Source organism: Schistocerca nitens, chromosome 9, assembly GCF_023898315.1.
Source record: "Schistocerca nitens isolate TAMUIC-IGC-003100 chromosome 9, iqSchNite1.1, whole genome shotgun sequence".
Taxonomy (NCBI): Eukaryota; Metazoa; Arthropoda; class Insecta; order Orthoptera; family Acrididae; genus Schistocerca; species Schistocerca nitens.
In genome coordinates, this window is record NC_064622.1 from 6,790,792 (window position 1) to 6,805,190 (window position 14,399).

Below are 14,399 nucleotides of genomic sequence, written 5' to 3' on the forward strand. Positions count from 1 at the left end.
AAAATACTGGCCCTTGACTGGCCCCAGAACATCTGTTCTGGACATTGAATGGAATGCGAGTCCACGACACATCATGTGTTTAGTGTTTAAAGTCACTGCTTGTTTTCTGAATAACCTCCAAAGCGGAGCTCACAAACTAGATCAAATAGGAGAAATGATTCCAAGTTTGTATCAATGCGCACCTCACTAGGTGTGACAAAATTTAGGTAATACTGACAGCTGTATGGAGCAGAGGTCTTGAAATTCTCTGCTTGACCCAAGGTATTCTCAAACAGATGGTCATACACCTTAGTAAAATGGACAATGCCTGTGGATGTCTGAGACAGTCAATGAGTCCAGGGGAAAAACAGGGGCATCTGATGACCATCATGTGTCTTGCCAACAGTCACAAACTGTCTAACTTCACCAACTGCAAATTGTTAAAGTACATCCCTTGCTGTGACACGACTTTGATGCGAGTCAGAAATCTGAGCAACTTCATCTAAAGATTGGCCCGACAAGTCCAGTGCCTCAGTTGGGACCTTACGGTCAGGTGCTAATCAGAGGATCAAGTCCCTAATCAGCAAGTCTGCATACGAGATAGCACAGTGGGGATATTCAAACTGAAATTACATGACAGAACTTGCAGGTCAGCGATCCAAGCTGCACACGACTGTGACTGCCCAGGATGCTCGTGTTGCTGGTTAAACTGCAACTGTGCCACAACCACATTGTTTTGATGTCTAAAATACTGCACGAGAAACTGTCAGAGTTCAACATAGTGAAGTTTCTTTGATTCAGAAGGGGGCTTCAAATTTTGGACGATTTTGTACAGCCCTGCATTATTGCAGAATAACAAGGTGGTCTTATAAGCTGCACTGGTGTCTTACCTGGCAATACAGCAATAATGCTGAAGGTAATTATCCCACCTTTCCTTAGCCTCAATGGAACTGTCAAGAAGACTTCCTGCAGGCGCACAGCCTGCCACCAGCACAGCATGAGAGGAGAGCAACTCTGCATTCTGAGGATCTCCTGCAGCTGCTCCTGCTGCAGCTGATGCTGCTGCTGCTGCTGCTGTTTTTTCTGGAGGCACAAATGTTCCTGCCAGCATACCAAAAATGTTGGGCCCATGGTGGTAGTATGTGCAAAGAAGTGTCACCGCTGTAAGAACATTCTCCATTGCCTCTTTTGTATCTGCACAGGCACGGCACCACCACGAAACAGCCCTGTCAGCACAAATGTCGCTGCTCTAGCCAACAGTGAGTGATCAACTGGGAAGCTGGGGAACTGGGTTCCAGAATAGGAAAAACTATGTGACAGTCAATCTATAGGGAACCAGAGTATCTAAAAAGTATATAGAAACTAGCATTGAGAAAAAACAAAAAATATGAAATGGAGATGACAAACAGCTAGCACACTGAATTGACAGCACTGTACAGTACGAAAGCCAGGTCCAGGTTAGCCAATCTTAATGTAAGAATTAACTGGCCCAGCATATTGCTGTTGCTAAGTGAACATGCGTGTCAGTGGTTTTTCCCATATCATATTTCGTGAACACCAACTGTGACAGCTTTCTACACTACTCTTCTACAAGAACCGTGCCACCTCATCTGTGTCCACACATATATCTGATGGTAAGGATAACAAATATATGCTATTTACCTGAGTATAGGATGCCCCTTTGTATAAGAGGCACCTTGAGAAAAATTTATTTTTAACATATTCTGCCTAATCAAAATTAAAGACTGTTTTACTGACAAGGTATCTGCCAAAAAGTTAGCATTATACCTATTCTAAACTTCTGCCATTTATTGATTTTCTACATTTTGATACTACCAGAAGAAATAAAACAAACAAAAAGAAATGCTTTGTATTAATTTCGAGACCTTTCATTTTGTACTGTAGTGGGTGGGTGCCAGGAGGTGCCGTATTAAAACTCCTCCGAGCTTTTCAAATGATTTATTTTTTCCACTACAGAGCTTTGTCGACCTCAGTCCGTGTCGCAGGCCCCGCATTGCTAAGGTAGTACTCCAGCAGCCTGTGAAACACACTGTGTCGAGCCGGCCTTGTATGCCAGCTGCAGAGTTCCAATTACGTCAGGATGGCTGCACTAGCAGCCGACTCAGCGGCCACCATCCCTGTCGACTCTGTGCTGCTTCGCCGGCCGCATTGCTGCTTCTTCCTCGGCTGGCGTAGCTGGGAATGCGGCGGCAATGACCGCTCCAGTTCCGGTGTCCGAATTTTGCGGCCCGCGCCTCAGGAAGTCTCCAGTGTGTGTCGGGAGCCGAGATAACTGCCCGTGATAGCGAGCCAAAGAGTGGCCCACCCTGGCTGGCTGCGGACCCCGCGTCGGCCTCAGAGGGTCGAACCGATGACCCGCCGTGGACTGGGACGCTGTCGCCCTATCTGTTGCCGTGTGTCACCGGTAGTGTGGCACGCCCCGCCATCCGGGAGAGCTGCCACACTTGAATGAATCTCGTTAGAAAACCACACCTATTTATACTCTGTGTCACAGCTGTGTTTCGCTAACGCATCGCTCCGAGTCGTGTACGCCCCACAACATGGTTGCGCCAGTAGGCCCATTCTTCCTACAGCTTGTGACATATGAACCGCTGTGTTTACGCTTTTCAGCTGTTCGATGGCCCCTGTGGCCTCCATTCCACTTCGCAACCGCTGGTCAGTGTAACTTACTGCAATCCAGCCCGCACCCATCTGTAACTTGTGCGCTCTGAAATACTGCACCAAATCTAACTTCACTATCTTAAACTGTGGTGCTACACTACCTTTCTTGCTCACTATCCCTGTATCACTATTTTAGTCATCATCATCCTAATAGCACAACCATGAAATTTAGCCTATATCTTCATTGTCATAAATATTTGGCTGTTTCTTCTGAATATGTTGCTATTTATGAGGTGGTTGTTACAGTAGGACATGAGAACACAGCCCTTTTTTTCCGAATACATATTGGATTTTGTTTCTATAATGACATGAGAAAATTACAATGTCTGTCACTTCCAAACATATCATTTGCCCAGTGCCCACTGATTGGCTGTGTACAAGCAGCCGAGACACCCCATTTCATTCCCATCAGGCATCAGCGAGAGCATTGACAACACTGCAGCAAGAAACACATAAATACACTACTGGCCCTTGCCTAGACTTACTGTATCCTGCAGAAAGGAATACTACTATTGAGTATTTGTCCAGTTTTAAAGTCAGTTTGATTTTGACTACAAATGAATTCAGCCAAACTGCAATTTAAATGTTGTAGATGTCCATAAAAAGCTAAAGTACATGGTACAGATTCCCATGGCAGGCAACACGATGAAATCTGCTGGTTGCTCGCTGCTCCCCTCCCTGCAATCATCCTAGCTTTCAGCCAAGCTAGTGTCACTGTTCTCCTTCAACCATTCCATAATGTTGAGCTTAGAAAAAAGAAACTGAAATATCTTATAGTGTGCAGGTCATCTGTAGAAACTTCAGTGAATACATAAATAAAATATCACAATTACAATTCTGTCTCAGTCTTTAACTTTTGCTGGCCCCATGATCTAGTGATGTCTGTTGATACTATCTCCACAATGGGTCTTGCCACTTTAATTTGTTCTCGTGATGACAGTTGCAGTGATTTATTTCCTTTGTTAAACTTTCATTCTGAAGCTTATTAAAAGCTGGTAACATTTTACATTTTTGCACAGTATTCAAGTACATGAACAGCGATCGAATTTCTCATTTGGAATCCTCTTAGTACATCATTACAGTATCTCATAACCAAATAAAGTATCGGTCTGGCTTCTGAATCAACTAATCTTTTTTGAAGGAAAACATTTCCATTTTTGAATATCATCTTTAGTTTAAAAAGCAGCATTAAGGGTTGTCCATGGTATCCCTACATGTGTGAGAATGTTTATAGCAAAAATGTTAAAATACAACAAAAGTTTGTAAGATAATAGAATTTAATGATATTTCCTCCTGTGTTTCACAAAATTGTCAAATTTTAATAATAGCAACAGACTGATGTAGTGGCTAGTTCATAGCTTCTAGCATATCTCTTTCACTAGTGTGTACGAGTCAGTGTCACGTAATTGTTCAGGCAACTTCGATGCTGTATCAAACACTTCAGCATATCAAGAAATCTTGAGCCTGTTGGAATGTGAGTATCATTTGCTATGCCCTGCCCTTCTGAAATTTTCAAAATAAATCTGCATATGATTTCAATAGCCACAGCTTCATCTCTACATGTAAAACAAGCCCTTTAAATGTAAGACTACGCCTACACACTCTACTAAAGAATGTAAAAATGTTGACCTCGGCACCAAAAATTTATTCTGCAAATATAAGATGACCCTGTATTTATCAGATGATGAATTTGGGAAAAACTCATCTTATAAATGAGCAAATACAGTATTAGCAACAAATGATGACTATTCATACTGATATGTCTGGCAATGCAAGGAAAAGATAGATTGCTACTTACCATAAAGATGGCCCATTATATTGCAAACAGGCACAAAAGAAAGCGAAAAACACATCATTTGTTCACACAAACAAGCACACCTCATGCTCACATGACCGCCGACACTGGCAATTTGATGTGGCCAAAAGTTAATTTTTGAGTGTCCCTTAACTGTGCCTGTCTCAAACGAAACATGTCATCTTTATGGTAAGTAATAGTCTGTCTTTTCCTCACATTGTTGATATTCAAACCTGAAGTTTCCATTGTTTAATACATGTGGTAATTTGTTCTCGATTACCTTATACACATATATTAGGTGAGAAACAGCTACTTTGAAAACAATCACTGCTCCTCCTCATATACTCATTAGCTGTTGTTTTCATCCAATACTTCAAACAAAGCATTTATGTTATTTTACACAGACCCCTATCAGCTGCCTATATACTAACAGAGTTGAGATCTATCTAATACAAATATTTGAGGAGGGAAGTTGCTGCTCACCATATAGTGGAGATTCTGGGTCCTGATAGGCACAACAAAAAGATTCACACAATTATAGCTTTCGGTCATTAAGGCCTTTGTCAGCAGTAGATACACATACACACACACACACACACACACACACACACACACACACACACACACACACACACACACACAGTCTCAGAGAGCTGAAACCACACTGCGAGCAGCAGCACCAGTGCATGATGGGAGTGGCAACTGCGTGCTGCTCGCAGTGTGGTTTCAGCTCTCTGAGACTGTGTGTGTGTGTGTGTGTGTGTGTGTGTGTGTGTGTGTACTGCTGACAAAGGCCTTAATGACCGAAAGCTATGATCTTTTTCTTGTGCCTATCGTGACTCAGCATCTCCACTATACGGTGAGTAGCAACTTTCCTTCTCTGGTATTGTTACATTACATCCTGGATTTTCTGTTGTTTGATTTAATACAAATATTTGAGCTACACGGAAGTTTCATTCCCGACTTCAACATCCTAATAAATTATACAAGTTGCTACTGAAGTGTTGCTTTACTTTGTTTTCGAGTATTTGATGATTTTCAATTTCCTGCCTGATGTTTACTGGCAACCTGTCTGATTTTTGCATCAGTGTAGAATAGTCCATTTTGGTACCTAGAGAGGGGCTACATAGTACATATGCAAATTATTTTTACTCCTAATTTTGTGGTTGTGAACTGTAGAGTTCTTTTTTGTAGCCACAAATACCATTAGGGAGTATATGTATTAACACCTACATGTAAGAATTCCATGGTCCCTGAAAAGACTTCTGCATGGTGTTTGGCTCCACAGAATTCTTGCTGGACACTTCTGTAAATCAAGTTCTTTTTTCACCAGAAGCTCCTATCAGTTTATTACTTTATCTCACCCAGCAAAAAAGGTCACAAATTAGAATACTAATTTTGGGTAATGTTCACAGATAAATTATCGAGGGAAGTAATGTAAAATATTTAACAGTAATATAACTATGGAAAAATATTTTTAAATTTATTTCACTAATTGGTGGTGGTGATGATGAAAATATGAAAAATTCACAAGAATGAAACCATGACTGCAAGGATATTTTATCCAAAAATGGATTGGAATGAATTCTGCAGTCCTGTATAAAATATGAAATGGAATGAAATTTTTCACTATTTATAATGTACAATATATTTACAATATAATTTACAATATGCAAACAAGTATGTTGCTGCTAGCTGTTCTGCGATGACCTGCAGCACAGACAGTTTTTACAAGACACTCTATCACCTTGCGCTGTTCGCTGGTCCATCTCATCCAATGAGTCCATCAATTCCTTGCCCTTTGTTTCTGGCAGTAATAATGATAACATGCCAGCAAAGAGTGATACAATGGCACAAAGGGTGCTTGGAATGTACCATGCCTTCTCCCCCTGAAATAAAACAAAACATAGCTGACAGTTAATAGAGTAATTTTATATGTTGCAGTGTAGTTTGTAAAATTTTGTTCCCTTATTTAGCTTCGATATTTTTAGGATGGAACAAACCCTATTCATGGTATCTCCTAGTAGTTAATTTTGTTGTTCTCTCAGTAATTAACTTTTTAAAGGATTACATCATTACTGACTGTATGCTGCTGACATATTTTGTCAGTTCTGTAAGCATAAAAATTCTCTCTTAATTTTTATACTATGCCAAAGAAGTGTTCTAAAACATGTTTAAGTGTGCACATTCTACTATCAGGCATTTGTGTTGAAGGTGGGTTCTCTTTTTGATCTGACACACTGAATGTCAGTCTACTTTTAAGAACTGAAAGGCCTACAACGATTTATGGTCTGTCTCGCTTTTGTGTTTAGCTGCTTTTGAACTAATTTATTAATACTCAGGAATGATATGGAAGAATTTTTCTTAACTGAAGCCCATCTTCCATTTCAATTTGGGAAGAAATCTTTGCAATTAATTTCTTTTCAGATCCCATTTTTACTTTGTGATTACTACCTTCTTTTGTACCCTGCTTCCACATTCACTATCATTTTGCAGGTTTTCCATTCTTTTCCTTAAAAGCTGTTGCCATTATTCTGGACAAAGTTCATTTCTTAAGCACACCCTGTACAACTGTTCACATATCACTACCAGTGTTCTCTCTGTCAGAAACATGGTATCATACTTTATTGCCTTCAGTCTCATATCCTGTTTTAAAATAATCATTATTAGGGTAATCCAGCTTTAATATAATCTGACAGCATTGGTAAAACATCAATGCTTTTGTTTTTTGTTTTTTTTCCCCCTTCACAAAATGCCATATACCTAATGCTTTATATTGTAAAACTTCAATGATCCTGTGACGAAGCAAGTTTTACTTCCCCCCTTGTTTTGCCAGCTGCCTAATTAAATGCATTTTCTTTTAAATTTTAACTAATTACCATTAACATATGTGAATATAATCTGCATTTCCATAAAAGAGAAAGGTTGGCCTTCAGTTTTAAAGAATATAACACCAGATCTAATATTGTGCATAGTTTTATGTATGTAATTGATTTTCTAATTTATTTTGACTATTTCCAGTTAGTATCTTTTGTTATAGGGTGAAATCAGTAATTGTTTCATAACTTAAATTCTGTTGTTGACATACAAACAAATATAAATTCTGTACTAATTATAAACATTTGGAAGCTGAAATATTAGTAATCTTAAAGTATTTATTTGGCTCTATCTGACTCAGGGGCACGCATCTTGCGTGACATGCATGGTGAGCACGGGGCCTCAAGCTAGGCCTGTCGTTGCTTCCACTTACTGTGCCATATCCCTCCTGTTTTCTTTACTATCGACCACCCTCAGTCAGCTCTTGCTCACTTCTGACCCCAGCGGTATTAGGACATCTGAAGCCTAGGGAGTCTTTCATTTCCCCCTTTCCCCCTTTCTGCCTTTCATGGCCCTTGTCCTTGTGCTTCTGATAGCTCATTCTTTGACTATTGGAGCTCTTTTTTCTTTCCATTTCTCTTTAAGTTAGTCAACAGCTTCAACAGCAGACAAGGTCCGGAGGCCCAATGGCAAAGAAGGCTAGGGCGTCCCCCATAGGTGATGTATATTGGCATGGCCTGGTCAATGTGTGAGAAATATGCAAGGGTTACTGTTGCACGGGCAGTGACGGCTTAACAAGCTAGTCCTCACATCCCGTCTTGCAACACTCAACATTACCACCATGACTGGATGGTACAACAAACTATCAAAATCCCTTGAAACTCAACACATAGACATCTGTGCAGTCCAAAAAACACGGTGGAGCAGAAGCAAATCGTATGACACTGGATGCAGTTACAAGCTGATGTATAAGGGCACACATGGAACACCTAGTGGTGTTGGCATTATAATATCATCCAAGTTTGACAGTAATATCTGTGAAGTGCAAAGATATGATGATCACCTGATGAAGATTGTGTACATCACAGATGGCAGAAAAGTCCACTTTTTCAGTGCCTGCGCTTCACAAACTGGCCAAGCAACTTCCATCAAGGATGCCTTTTGGAGAATGCTTAATGCAAAGACTGCTGAAGTGCTCCCAGGAGATTACATCATCATTGCTGTAGATCTGAATGGGCATGTAGGGTGCAGAAAGGAAGTACATACTGCTCACTGTGGGCACGGATTTGTAGAAAAGAATGACGATAGTCAGCGTATCCTCGATTTCTCAGAAGCTCACAACCTGGCAATTGCGAACACGTGGTTCAAAAAGTGTGACTCACATCTAATCATGTATTACAGTGGCATTAATGCCAAGCAGATTGACCACATCCTCATGAGACGCCATGATCTCAAAGATGCGCTTGATGAAAAGGTCATCCCCTATGAAACAGTTGCAACAACACCGTCTGTTGATCTGTAAGCTATGAATCGAGTTGCCAACAAACAAGAATGTAGATTGCACTGGACCTGCAAGAATCAAATGGTAGAAATCCAAGAATAAGGAAGCCGACATCATAGTCCAAATTACTTTGCCACCAGTTACCACAGTTGAGGAAACCTGGGAGAAACTGAAAGAGTGGAGTGACTGGTTGGTGCAACACTGTTTGTGCCTTAATTTTATGGAAACGAAGTACATGGCGTCAGACAGACATGAAATGGGAACCATCACGATTAATGGTGAGGGTCTGACTCGTGTGAGTAAGTTTAAGTATCTCGGTTCCACGATCACCGTTGACGGCTGACTCACTGAAGAGGTCAACACCAGAACTCCGGTAGCCTGGATGAAGCGGCGAGCAACAACCGGAGTCACTTGCAACCGCAGGATGAAAGACAATTTAAAATAAAAAATCTATTGCACAGTCATCTGACCAGTCACCTTGTATGGTTGTGAGTGCTGGCGAATGGAAATGAAGATGCTAAGGGGACAGTGGGCCTCACTAAGTTATATCACATTTCTAATGGCAGCATTAGGAAACAGTTTGGTGTTGCACTGATCCAAGACAAGAGTCATCTTCGATGGTTTGGGCATGTATTACTGGCCGGTGCTGACTATTGCCAAGGTGGGTTACACAGTTGAAGTCATTGGCAGCAGACCCAAAGGATGACCTAAGCAACGTTGGGCACATACGATTCATAAAGACCCTAAATGCATGAACATCCCCCCAGATGCAGCCCGTGATAGAGCAAAATGGAGACAATGGATCCATGTAGTGGACCCCCACAGGCATGCGGGAGAAATGCTGAAGGATAAGAATAAGAGGGGAGGGGGGGGGGGGGGGAAGAAGATTTATTTAGCTTTATTTGAAAACATGTAAGCAAAACGAGGCCTTAATTAATTCCAAAGTAATTAACAGTTTTGTCAAAAGTATTGCTTGTATAACTATATTTGTTAATTTCATGACTTAAACAAATAATTTGACCTAACTCTTGCAGTAGAAGAAACTGTTAAAATGACTCGCCTTTTCGATGTATTCAATTAATTTAATGAGTTAAGTTTTAATTGTAATTTCTGTAAATTTAACTCTGAACAATGTGTAGCTTCAGTACCTGTTATTGTGATGATTTATAACAGCCTGACTTTTGGTCATGAGACAGTCAGTCTGAGTTTCAGAAGAGGAATCTGTATTGCTTAGCATGACAACAATGCATCAACTTAACAGTGAAATAAGTGTTACACCAATAGGCCATGTGTTAAGACACTGACCATGTCTGCTCCATACGTACCTTTCTATTCTTCAAGAACTGTGAACTTTGTGGTTAGGTTTTTACCGTTCATAGATGTTACATAGTAAACTATTGTAGCAGTATTTGGAGGTTTGCCTGCATACTATTAATGAGGCTTATAAAAAGTTAAACAATAGTGCACTGGCCAAATAACTGTGTGTTATTGGGGGATTGTGAACATTATGCACTACTCCTCAAGCTCTGCTGTGTTTACACCAACTGATCAAAATATCTGGATGTCCCTAAGTAATATGAAATTGACCACTAGATGTCATGAGAAGTGGACCCACCAGTATAAAAGGAGGTAGGGAGTGTGGTGATGTAAGTAGAGAAGCAGTAACAGCAGACTTTATTTGTCGAGAGAGTTCATTGACTTCAACTGTGACTAGTCATTGGGTGTCACCTGCGTAACAAATCCACCAGTACCATTTTAATCTTTCTGAAGCTGCTCACATCAACTGTTGGTGATGTGATTGTGAAGGAGAAATGTGAACAAACAACCACAGGTAAACTGAGACCATGCAGATCTCATGTACTGATGGACAAGGAGCATCAAGAATTGTGGAGGGTGTACTGATGGACAAGGAGCATCAAGAATTGTGGAGGGTGATTTTAAAAAAAATAGCTTGAAATCACAAGAAGGAATAACTCATTATTTCCACAGAGCTACGTGTAGTGCAGCTAGCAAAGTGACTGCGTGTGGGGATTTGGAAAGAATATGGTACAATGGTTGAATAGATCCTCATAAGCCATACATTCCCGAAGTCAATGCTAGGCGACATGTACAGTGATATAAAGAGCGACACCTTGGACAGTGGATAAATGGAAACAAGTGATTTGGAGTGATGAAATGTGCTGTATCCTGTGACAGTCTGATGGTAGGTTTTGGACTTGGTAAGTTCCTGGAGAACATCACATGCCAAGTATAATCCAACAGGAAGAAGTATTAAAGAGGTGCTGTTACAGCATGGGGGCGTTTTTCCATGGTTTTGGTGTGGTTCCCCCTACTGTGCTTAAGAAAACACCAAACGTGGAAGGATATGAACACATTTTACATCATTGTGTACTGACTGCAGTAGAAGAACAGTTCAGAGGCTAGACTGTATCAGCATGACAATGCACCCTGTCAAAAAGCAGCACGCTGAGGGACTGGTTTGTGGACAATAATATTTCTGAAATTCACTGGCCTGACCGGAACCCAGTGAAACACATTTGGGATGAGTTAGAATGTTGACTTCACTCCAAACCCTAGTATCCAACTTCTATTGTTTTGGTTGTTTAAGAAAGGCATCAAGACAACTCAGTGAAAATGTCCCTAGTGAAGTTCAGGGGATCATAAAGATGGAGGTTTAACACACCCCTATTAATGTCCACTAGTAAGTGTTCAGATACTTTTCATTAAAAAAGTGTAGATATGTAATGTCACTGTATGTTGTTATACCTTTTGCATAGTTGAGAGTACGGTGCACGTCATGTGTAGTTGACTGTTACCCGAGTTGTTATTATTTCAGCAGGTTGGTGACTTGCTATGATGTCACCATTTCTATGCCTCCTGTATCATTGCATGTATTTTAAGAACATATACATATATTTGCAGTTCATTTGCATATTGGTGAATGAGATCTTCTGTGACTTTTTCCTATTTAATTAGAAGAAATATATTTTGTCATGATCCCTTATGGTTAGTTCCCTCTGTTTTTGACAAGAAAGAAAGATAACCTACTACTGGGTTCGCTTTGATAACTGAACCTCTATAGTGCCCAGCTGACTACACAAACTGCTGTTTTCTTTTTTATTTATAGATGCAGGGAATTAGTGGATTCCATTTAGTGTTAATGAATAACTATGGAAATACAAGTTAACACATGCAGGGTCCCATATTCCTACACACTTTCGACTGTTTTGTGTCAACATCCATCTACCTCACTGGCATGTGGTTCACCCTGAGGTGCAAGTAGAACCCAGACCTGTTCTCAGCTACAGCTGAGTGAGTTCACCGGCGTGCTCACGGTGCTGCCACTTGGTTTAGGAGGTCCACATAACTTACCGAGTTCTGCAGTTGTCAACATTACCCTCAGAAAGGTTGCAGGCTCTCCCTGATTTGCCACCATTTCCCAATGAAATTGAAAACAAAAATACTGCCAGCAGAGGGCCTCAACTACCCTGCTTCCCACTTCTGGCATTTAGCCACAATGTTAGTTTTATAGTACACTGTCATGTGGTAACAGAGGTAAGGTGAGACATCATTATACTTAGAGGTAGCACTACAAAATGTCAATACTATGATTCCTGTTTGCAGTACTGTATGAAATGTTAATCCACATTACAACGTAACATGGTCACGTACCCATGAGAATGCTATTAAAACACAGCTGCCACAGAAGTCTACGGTTACCAGTGTACAGTAGCTGACAGAACCTGGCTGACAGTTACAGCTATCCAATTGTAAATGTTTCCTTTCTTTGTGCTTATCAGTGTAGTATTATGAAACTGTCACCTACCAAATATTTTGTTAAATAAATTCCCAACCAAGCAGTTCTATACATTCTTGTTTACATGGTATCATTTCAAACTGATATGTGATGTGGCTGTTGCATAAAACAACAACAGAGTTGAATAGATTTTAGTACTAAAAATGAATGCTGGAGATTTCCCACATTATATCTGCACTCTAGTAATGCCATCTTTTGCATCCCTAAACCTAAATATTTAAAGAGAAAAAATATTTCTGCTTAGCTAACAGTATAGTTGCAGGCCAATTACCTTCACAGTAGTGATAATTCCATCCTTGGACTTCAAAAACCGAGTCATAAATAAATAAATAAATCATTAGTCATTTTGAATATAACAGAGGGAAACATTCCACGTGGAAAAAATATATCTAAAAAGAAAGATGATGAGACTTACCAAACAAAAGCGCTGGCAGGTCGATAGACACACAAACAAACACAAATATACACACAAAATTCAAGCTTTGGCAACAAACTGTTGCCTCATCAGGAAAGAGGGAAGGAGAGGGAAAGACGAAAGGATGTGGGTTTTAAGGGAGAGGGTAAGGAGTCATTCCAATCCCGGGAGCGGAAAGACTTACCTTAGGGGGAAAAAGGACAGGTATACACTCGCACACACACACACACACACACACACACACACACACACACACACACACACACACACACACATATCCATCCACACATACAGACACAAGCAGACATATTGGTCATTTTGTGACATTTACAACTGTAATGGTTGTGTAGTAAGAGTTTCTATTTATTTTAAGGAATGCAGTGGAAGGGGTGCTTTTTTTCCTTTCACAACATACAATGTTACAGCCTTATATGCTTATAATTGAATTTCAGTCTCACTGGTATCTTCTTTCACTGTAGCCTTTTAATTAGGCCTGTAGCCTGTTGTGGATCATGTTACTACATGTTCCCATACAGAGATTAATGTTTCATCTGATATCAGAGTAGTATCTCACTTTGTTGTCTACAAACATTCATGTACATTACCTATTACTTTTTCATGTAGGTAACTTTTGATAAATGTGACTCACTGAAAGTGGAAACATGTAAATACTAAGAAATTGCAACTATAAAAGATATCAATATAGTAGGAGTTTTGTTGATCAGCATTCTGGGAACAGAGGATATAACAAGATATAACACGATATTCTGGTAAAGTAGGTTAGAATGAAATCCCCCAAAATGCCAAGCATGATATTGAATTTGGAAGAGGTATCTCCAGAGCGATTAAATGAAAAATAATTATCCTAGTCAATATACATTTAAATGAAGTGGAATTTCTTGCATCATTATGGCAGAATTATCAACTGGAATGAAAAATTATAAGAACTTACCAATAGGTCAACAATGTATGGTGCTATTGTTGCACCCATGTGTGACACAGTGGCACTGGTACCAACTGCTGTGTTCCTGACAACTGTTGGGAACAGTTCTGAGGTGTGAAGTATGACCACAGAGTACACTGCTCCAATACAGAGGCGACCCACCATTGCCACAGCCATCCGCAGTCCTGGAAGATCTGGAACGTGAAGAGAGAAGGAAATTTTTTTCCTGTTACTATAAACGTGTCTATTCTGCCTACTCTGGTCCTGTAAACAAGTTTAACTTCTTTAACAACTTCATTTCAATATAGGATAGCATTCAAATACATGTAGTACTGTGGATAAACTGAATCCTGATTCTACATGGGACTCATTACAAAGTCTTGCTCAAAGTTTCAATTTAGTTCCAATGGTTAACAGAGCAACCAGAATAACAAAATACTCAAAGACAGC

The 14,399-nt window shown here is 40.1% G+C and overlaps 1 protein-coding gene across 2 annotated transcripts in view; it reads right to left on the minus strand.

Moving 5' to 3' along the window:
- Positions 1 to 5,914: 5,914 nt before the first annotated feature.
- LOC126203814 (organic cation transporter protein) overlaps positions 5,915 to 14,399 on the minus strand; it is a 514,638-nt gene continuing 506,153 nt past the window's right edge. For both annotated transcript variants that reach the window (XM_049938182.1, XM_049938183.1), the window contains exons 10-11: positions 13,959 to 14,143; positions 5,915 to 6,345 (exon numbers count right to left, since the gene is read on the minus strand). In XM_049938182.1, the coding sequence (XP_049794139.1) occupies positions 6,148 to 6,345; positions 13,959 to 14,143 (383 nt within the window). In that variant the 3' untranslated portion in view covers positions 5,915 to 6,147. The remainder of the gene's footprint in view (positions 6,346 to 13,958; positions 14,144 to 14,399) is intronic.